This window comes from Drosophila montana, unplaced genomic scaffold (genome assembly GCF_035044405.1).
Source record: "Drosophila montana isolate Dmon_TW-CO22-7 unplaced genomic scaffold, ASM3504440v1 contig_2127_1, whole genome shotgun sequence".
Lineage (NCBI taxonomy): Eukaryota > Metazoa > Arthropoda > Insecta > Diptera > Drosophilidae > Drosophila > Drosophila montana.
This window is the reverse complement of record NW_026997035.1, coordinates 1,397,763-1,406,654: the sequence shown is the minus strand read 5'-3', so window position 1 is coordinate 1,406,654 and position 8,892 is coordinate 1,397,763. Positions and strand designations below refer to the sequence as shown.

General features: G+C 41.6%; 1 protein-coding gene across 3 annotated transcripts in view; it reads right to left on the bottom strand.

Annotated features, from left to right (window-relative positions):
• Positions 1-1,549: 1,549 nt before the first annotated feature.
• The window catches only part of bin3 (bicoid-interacting protein 3), a 55,274-nt gene continuing 47,931 nt past the window's right edge, over positions 1,550-8,892 (bottom strand). For all 3 annotated transcript variants that reach the window (XM_064680586.1, XM_064680587.1, XM_064680588.1), the window contains 5 exons: positions 6,481-7,918; positions 5,398-5,590; positions 4,120-5,330; positions 3,908-4,054; positions 1,550-3,210 (listed from right to left, as the gene is read on the bottom strand). In XM_064680586.1, coding sequence (XP_064536656.1) covers positions 2,434-3,210; positions 3,908-4,054; positions 4,120-5,330; positions 5,398-5,590; positions 6,481-7,918 — 3,766 coding nt within the window. In that variant the 3' untranslated portion in view covers positions 1,550-2,433. The remainder of the gene's footprint in view (positions 3,211-3,907; positions 4,055-4,119; positions 5,331-5,397; positions 5,591-6,480; positions 7,919-8,892) is intronic.

Here is an 8,892-nt window from a genome sequence, read left to right as displayed (position 1 = left end):
AAAGACAAGAGTGACAGAGAGAGAGATGGAGAGATAGAGAGGGCGAAATCAATTTAAGCAAGAGCATTACAACCTCTGCCTACATTTCACTTTTCTTGATTGCATTAATTATGTGCCACACTTTTTAAATCAAGCATTTACTTAGTGTGCAGTTTAATTCAAGCTTTGACTTTTCTTATCTCTCACAACGTTGTTTTTGCTCGACGCCACCGCACGAGCTTTTCGACTGGAAGTGAGCGGCAAGAAATAGCGTGAGAGAGCGCAAGCAAATGGCGATCAAACAGCTGAGTGCTGGCACCGTGGTGCGAAATAGCGTGTAACGCGCTTGAAGTTTATTGAGTTTTGGCAGTTTTGTTTTGAAAGGGAAATTAATAATTGTTGAAAATATAAATAGTATTAAATAGTAAATAGTATCAAATAGTAAATAATATTAATATAATTCATTTAGTATTAATATGACGATTTTAATAGTATTAATATGATTCACTATTAAAAAAAATACTGTCACTCACATAATAATTTAAAATTAATTGATTGCCCAAGAATAACGTAATAAAAATAAATTTCCCAAATATCGACGTTATATCTTCATCATTTTCATTGCAAATAATTTTTGAATATGGTAAATATATTCTATTAAATATCGCTTGATCTTAACAGAACCAGCAAATTTGTTGCCAGTGCTGCCCATTTTGTGTAGCATAAAAGCCAGCTCCGTCGAATAAAATAGCTTTTTTAATTAAGAAAAATGTGATATCAGAATGAGACATTTTCTGGATAGAACATTTTTGTTATAAATATATCAAATATTTAATAGGCTGACTTGAAGTAATTAATAAATTAAACACTTGACTTCGAGTCAGCCTATTAAATATTTGATATCTCTTCGAAAATCTTTACATTAATTTTCTTAAAATATTTTGACCTCTTTTATCTGTAAATACGTTTTTTCCTCGATTTTAAATGTGTTTTTCTTTAGTTAAGATCCTTTGGGACTAGGCAGTTATCATATAGACTGGCCAAGTATGACTATTGATGAGTTAAACAGAAAATTGGTATGATCACTTGACATGGATGGGCTCTTACTTACCTCTATGTACATACGTATACCTAGGGTATATCTCAATTAAAAATCACTTCCATTATCAGAAATTACAATAAACATCGCGATAAGTGTCACAAGTGAAAAATTGCAATGATAAGCATTTAAAATAAAATAAATCTGCGTTCATTACAGGGTGTTATTTCCAGTTGCCTTTTTCAATACAGGGTCCTATTTTCAGTTCCCAGATAAACGAAACAAATATAATGGATTTTTTTTTGCTTCATATTATATGATGTTTATTTTATAGTTTTTTTTTATTTCTTCTTTTCCTTTTGTTATAGCTTTATAAATTGTTTCATTTTCTCAGAAAAAATAATGTATTAATGCTCTAGACTATTAACTACATACATAAAGTATTATTTGTTGTTTTATTATTATAAACTGTTTAAGCATATATAATTATTTATAAATGTAGTAAATTGTATTTTGTATGCTTTTTTGACATTTTTGAATTTTGAATGGGTTTTTTTTTTTTATTGATTTTAATCTTTTGTTTTTTAATTTTTTATATTTATTTTTACATCGATCCCTTGCAGCGTTTTCCAAATACGTTAATCAAAAATAGTTGCATTTTATACGTTTGTTTCTCCAGTTAATTTTCACATATATATATACGTATTATCTATATATATATAGCACAATTAATTTGCTTATAAAGCTACTGCATATAGTGTATGTGTTTGTGTATATTGCTTAACGAATTTACATTAAAACCTTAAATTTAGATTTGAACTGCTAACAAGAGAATTATTAAAAGTATATATATATATATATATTTGAAAATAATAGAAAATTGCATTGGAAAGCAAATTACAATTTTAGTTAATATAATTACTATACGAAGGCTATGGTAAATGTCCATATATAATATATATATATATATTTGTATTTTATGCACTTCCATTAAATTACAATATATAAAAAATATATATATATTTATATATATGTATTTATATGCAAGTTCATATTACAGAAAATCATAAGCGTCTCGTTTGCGTTTACATTGATCTAAATCTGATGCGCGTTGCAATTGTTGATTGGATTTGGCAGATATGTACATACACATATAAATGTTACATATATATATTTAAAAAATATATATATAACATACATACATAGATATTAAATATATATATAAATAAAATGTATGCCATATACATATATTTAAAATCAAATGAACTAGCGCAACATATATCGTTAACTTGTATTTTGTTTCTCTTTTTGAATATTTTCCGTTTTAGTTTATAAATGTTGTTAATATAATTTGCTTGAATTTTCGCATTTTGACACAATTAGTTTCAATTTCGCCGTCCTTCCGTCCGTCCACTCTAGGCATCCGAGAGATCACAGTAAGCGGCGCCGCTGCCAGCAGCCGACGTCTTCTGCTCATCGTCCATGAGTGCGTCGACAAACTCGGCGCTTGCCTCGTGATGATTCACCTGCGGCGATGAGCTGCTCTCGCCACAATTTGTGGCATACACATGCCGCCTGCTGCCGCCGGGCAACTGATTCGAGTCATCCGTATCCGCATCGCGTATGGAATTGAAGGCGTTGCATGCATTCGCATTCGGTGAACAGGTGTCATCATTCGGCGGATACACGTGCCGATGATAGCTGCCGCCGCCGCTGCCGCCGCCACCAATGCTCCCGTCGCCATCCAGTTCGGCATCCCGCACGCTTCCAAAGACGGGCGTATGCGAGGAGCTCTTCCGCAGCGATGCCGGCGGCGACCAAACGGTCTGATACAGCGGCGAGGCGAACACGTACATATGATTAAGATACTCCATGTCGTAGCTGGGCTGGTAGGAGTCCGTCTCCAGCGGATTGTACGTATGCTGATACATTGGGGTCTGGCGGCAGCTGGCCGAGCCGGAGGCGCTGCCCGCATAATGCGGCGTATCGTAGTTCTGTGAACGGGTCGAGCTGCTCAATAGATGCAGCTGGGCGTGGCCGCCGTGGCTGCCGCCCGCGCTGCTGCTGCCGCCGCCCGTTCGATGGGCGGGCAAAGTGGCATAGATGCCGCGATATGCCTCGTATGGTGTCTGCGGATAATACGCATCGCTCCAGCGCACATGATTCGGCGTATAGTCGCCTTTGGCGTACAACTGCAAATGAAGAAAATGGAAAATCAAGTAAGTGGAAATTGCACAGAGAGGCGAGGGTGAGAATCTTGTAGAACAGACATGCCTTAACATCACGTGTGGCTATGAAAATCGCATAGAGAGGCGATAATTTAAAAACTATTTGAAAAAGAGAGTGAGGGTGAGAATCTTGTAGAACAAACATACCCAAGCATCACTTGTGGCTATGAAAATCGCAAAGAGAGGCGATATTTAGAAGCTATTTGAAAAGAACGGAAAAGGAATGTAGAACAAATAGATAAATTAAAGCAGCAAGCTGCTGTCAAATACAGATTGTCATTTCTTGCAAAACCACTTCAGAGAGTTCACTGTATTTTATATTTTTTTTAAAGCTTAATGGCAGTTGTCTATTGCGTGCATTAAACAATTATATTAAGACTTTGGACACAATCTTACAACTGAAGAAAGTTACACGAGAGACTCGTAAGATTCAAAAAGAGTGCTCTTGCTAACAGACACATTTGAGGACAAAATAGCCCTAATCCCTATCGATTGCTTGGTCTAATAATAACATAATTAACTTCACTTTGATAGCAATGCTTGGCTCGCAATCATACGCTCCTGAATACCTTTAAACATATAAAGCGCACACATACTATAAAAATATTCCCTACAATTATTTTACAACTTTCTAAATAGATTGTTTCACGTATTTGCTCACCTGTATGGGTCGACAGAATCCCTTGTTCATATGACGTGGCACGCCCAGTGTATAGCTGTGACTGAATCCGACCTCTGAGCTGAGCAGATACTCGTGAAATTTGTTGGGAAAGAATTCGATTTGTTTATAATTATTGTAGATTTCCGGCTGTAAGCGATATTTAAAATTAGTTTGAAAAAAAAAAGGAAGTATTCTATTAACTAAAAACATACCGTCAGGTTCTTCTTCTTCTTGTAGCTAGCCCAGTTCTGCGCCTCGAGTATGAGCTTGCCGCCGGGCCGCAGCTGATTGAAGATGCGCTTAAAGGCCAACTTGAGGCCGGCGTCACCGAAATTGAGATGCATCCACTTGGTGACCGATAGACACAATATGAGATCGTATTGCTGTGTGTCATTGGACATGAGGGACTCATCCTTAAGCACATAGTTCGTTTGGCGAAAGAATACATTTTGCGGAAATTGATTTTTACAGCCGGCAGCCAACGTTGCCAACGTTGCCGGCGATTTGCCCGTGGGCGGCAGGTGGGGTATACCGCCATAGGTGAGCGGAAAAGAGATGGGAAAGAATTCGTGCGGTTTGACCAGCAGTGCATCCAGTTTCTGTTGCTGCTGCAAATCCAAATGATTATGCTGATGATGATGATGATGGTGATGGTGATGATGGTGATTATGGTGATGATGATGATGTGGATGATGTAGATGATGGGGATGATGGGGATGATGGGCATGTGCATGCAGCTGTTGCAGTGCCAGCTGCTGCTGCTGCAGCTGTTGCTGTTGCGCCTTGCGTCGCTTCTTGCCACGTCGCGTCTTCTTGTGCGCATTGGCATCGCTCGGCTCCAGTTTATCGGGCGCTGACTGTGCCTGCGTTTGCACGCCCGCTTCCTGTTTAATCTCCAGCGCCGGAAGCTCCTCCTTGGGTATGCGCACGAATATGGAGAGATTTCGTCGCGCTCGGGCAATTAGCTCGCGATCAATGTCAATGCCCAGAATGCTTTTGGGCGCCAAGTGGCGCGCCACGGTGATGGTCATGTGACCCACATTGCAGCCAATATCGAGTATGTCCTTGTTCTGGAAGAGCTCCACGTGCCGCTCGAACACCTGCAGACGCACATCCCGAAATTCGTTGAGCTGCCGAAAGTCCACATAACGATCGAAATTGCCATAGCGATACTTGAGGCCATCGGCCCGAAACTTCGGCACCTTGTGCAGTGGCGGAATTAAAGCCGGCTCCAGCATCAGACCCACGACTGGCTGTGCCGCTGCTGCTGCTGCTGCAGTTGTTGCTGCTGCTGCCGGCTCATCCGCGGCAAGTGCATCCGGTTCGCCGGCCGTGTGCGAAGTGGCCGCGGAAATGGTGCTCAGCGGACTGCCCAGGCCATGCTCCGACAGATCTGGCGTATCATCGCGCGGTATGTCCACCACTGTAAGGTGGAGAGGATTGAGTTGTTAGGGACGTCCGCTTTGGAGTTGTTGCATTTGTAGACTTACCCTCAATAAGCGGCTTGGGTGGCAGCTCCTCGACGGGACTCAGCTGCTCCGTTTCGCTAAATGATGTTGAACGTCGCGTGTTTGGCTTGCGTGCCCCACTTGGCTGCAGCAGACGCGGCGGTCGCTTCCAGGCGCCCGGCTGTGGCACCACCGGGCTAACAATTTTGTCCATGGCATCGTGACGATGGAATTTCTAAGGGCGATTTGGACTTCATTTAGTATGAGCAAATATGTTGAAAGATAAATGGAATCCGGGTCGAGCTTCTTTTAAGCCCAAGCATCAATTATTTACGCTTTCACTTGAATACTTAATATAAACCCTCTAGTACCTACAGTGGTCCTCCGCTATTAGAAACACTTTGTTTAAGGATTTTAAAGAATTATAGATTCTGGATGCCTTATATTTCCATAAATAAAATGTACAATTACTTAATATACTATTATTTATTTGACATCTTAAAAAAATATATTTTCCAAAAGCAAGATTTTAAGTCTTTCTCTAAGGGTTAATTTTCTTACTATTAATAGCATCTAGCATCCAAATATTCCAGTCTAATTAAATTATTGCATATTAGATCAACATGTAAACCAAATAATAAACAAGTTTTTACTTTTAGTTCCTCTCCCTCACCAAATCCTATCTAGAAAATTTAAATATTTTTACTGAACATTTTTAATATATACCTATCTACCTCGTCCGATATATAACATTAAAACACAAACAACTATTAAAATGATTGGCAACAAAAAAAAAACACACACACACACACCTTAAAAACTGCTTCGCTGAATTTTTAATCGCTTTTGGCTTCCCTTAGACAACAGAAAGTTCTTTCATTGCCGCCCTGACCCCTTAACCCCAATCTAAGCAACGCTTGAACAAGCAACAAAACAACAACAAAACTCTCAAATAAAAACAGCCAAAAGCAATCAAAACAAAGCAAGCGATTGACTTGCGACTTGCTTCCCCACAACAACATTTTAAGCACAAGCCCACAGAAACACACACACACATACACATATGTATGCACGCACTTGCTCGATAGCCCGTTTCAATTTGTTTCAATTCCATTTCGTACCCACCTTGCTCTTTTGCGAATTGTTGCTCTCGCTAATTTTACGTTTCCTGCTGCCGCTGCAAAAGCTGGCTGCGCTGCCAGCGCCAAAGCTCAGACCCGTGCCGCCTACACCGTAGCACGTGCTGTCCAAATCCAAGCGCAAATCACGACTGGCCAGCGCACGACGATCGGCCAGCGTGGACGCCACAGCTAGCGCCGCTGCCGACGTCGAAGCGGCTGTTACCGCGCTCAGGCTCAAATCGACTGAGCTGCTGCTGCTGCTGCCGTCGCCAGGCGCTGTTGGCGTGTTGGTGTTGTCGCTGCTGAGCGGCTCGGCAATTACGGCCACATGTTGCTGCTGCTGCTGCTGGTGTGACTGTAGTGGTGATGACGTTAACGTCGCTGCCGGCCGCACCACGTTGCATTCCATTTGTTCCAGAGGGGAGAGCGTTTGTGCGCCGGCTGCTAGCGCTGGCGTTGTTGTCTCCTCTACGGCGGTGGCCGCTGCCTGCGGAGAGCGAGAGCGCACATGCGCCTGCTGTTGTGCCAATTCCGTTGTTTCAACTGAAGCCGACGCTGCCGCCTCGCTCAGCAGCGTTGTGGCGCTCAGTGCAGCTACTGGCGACGTCGCCGCTGTTGTTGTTATCAGTGCAGCTTCACTTGCTGCCACCGCCGCTGCTGCTGCTGTTGTTGTTGTTGCTGCGCCGACGGCGGCTCCGGCTACAGCAGTAGCGTCTGCAGCTGATGCTGCTGCGCCTGGCGCATCTTCCAGTGAAATCGAAAGCGTTGACGCCTCCGCGACGCCCTCAGCGACTGCAACGTCGTCGCTTGCATACGAAGTGTTGTTGGAATCGAAACGTCGCCGTTTGCGATTTTTGCGCGCCCTGTGCTGCCGATGATGCGGCTGCTGCTGCTGCTGCAGCTTCAAGTGGCTGCCACGCGTCAGCATGCCGCCCCGCTTCATGGGTGACGTCAGCTGCTTCTCATATTCCATCGAATCGACCGGATCGAGCAAGTGCAGCGGATCATGTATGTTCGGCGGTATAATCACCTCCACTTTCGGCGGCGTCGTAATCGGCGACTGACGCGGCGTCGTCGCTGGCGTATTATTGCTCGACGACGCATTCGACGTGTTCTCGTGCTGCAGCGAATTGAGATTGAGCGGATCCGAGATGTTGCCGCCGAGCAGAAATTTCGTTGGCGGCACAATCACCTCCTTGCGCAAACGTTTCTCGGACAAAAAGAACTTGGAACGCCCGCAGCAATAGTGCACGGCGTTGGCAGCCGCCGCCGCAGCTGCAGCGCTGCCCGAAATGATGCTGCTGTTGCCGCTCAACGAGCTGGTGTCCTTATTGCTTTGCGTATCCTTGCCGGCGGCGCCGACGCTTCCATTGCAGCCAGTGACAAGGCAGCACGTGTGATTCGCATTGTTGCCGGCGCACAGCACGTGATGATGATGACCTCTGTTAGTAAGAAAGAGATAGATAGAGTTAGTTTAAATATTAATATTAATATAATAATTATGAACTGTTAATAATTATAAAACATAAACGTTTTCCAAGGAACAATTTGTAGTTAGGGAATGCTTTAACTACTTTAAGTTTCATAAGTGTTAATATTTAAATAAATATAAGATCCGATCTTTTATATATTATTAAAAAATACTATGTTACGTTACGTTACATCACGTTACGTTTAATCACGCTGCCTAACAAGGTTACGTTTCATTAGGTTACGAGTCGTCTATAACCTATTAACATATTATATAATTGACGTAGTTCGTTACGTAACATATCATGCTATAACATAACGTTAAATTACATATTACATTACGTTACGTTATATTCCAATACTGCATGGTACCTTACGTAATGTTATAATTTTACCAAATGTTACATCACCATTTTACGTTTAAGACATTTTATAGTTACGTGACAAAGAACACATTAGGAGGCGTAACGTCCCGTGGCGTAGCATTACACTCCATTACGTTACGTTTTGTTCTATTATGTTCAAGTATAAGTACCTATGGTACATTATATGAGGCCGCATTACGTTTCGTAACATTAAGTAACAATACATAACGTTAAATCTAACAGAACAAAACAGAGAAATAATTACATTATTCTGCACGTAGCATTAAATAACGTCATGCCATTTATCGGAACGTCAGTAAATATAACATTGTTACGTTGCACAAAATTGCATTACATTTCTCACACTACCTAACCTACGTTATGAGATGTCATTACGTCATAATATATAACATTATGTAGGGTAAATTTTGACGTTATGTTTAAGGACAAGTAATTTACGGTACATTATGTGACGACACATAAAGTTACATTGCATAACGTTAAATATGACATAACAACAAAGAGAGTTCAATACGTTATTTTGCACGTAACATTAAATAACGTAATGGCATTTTTCGGAA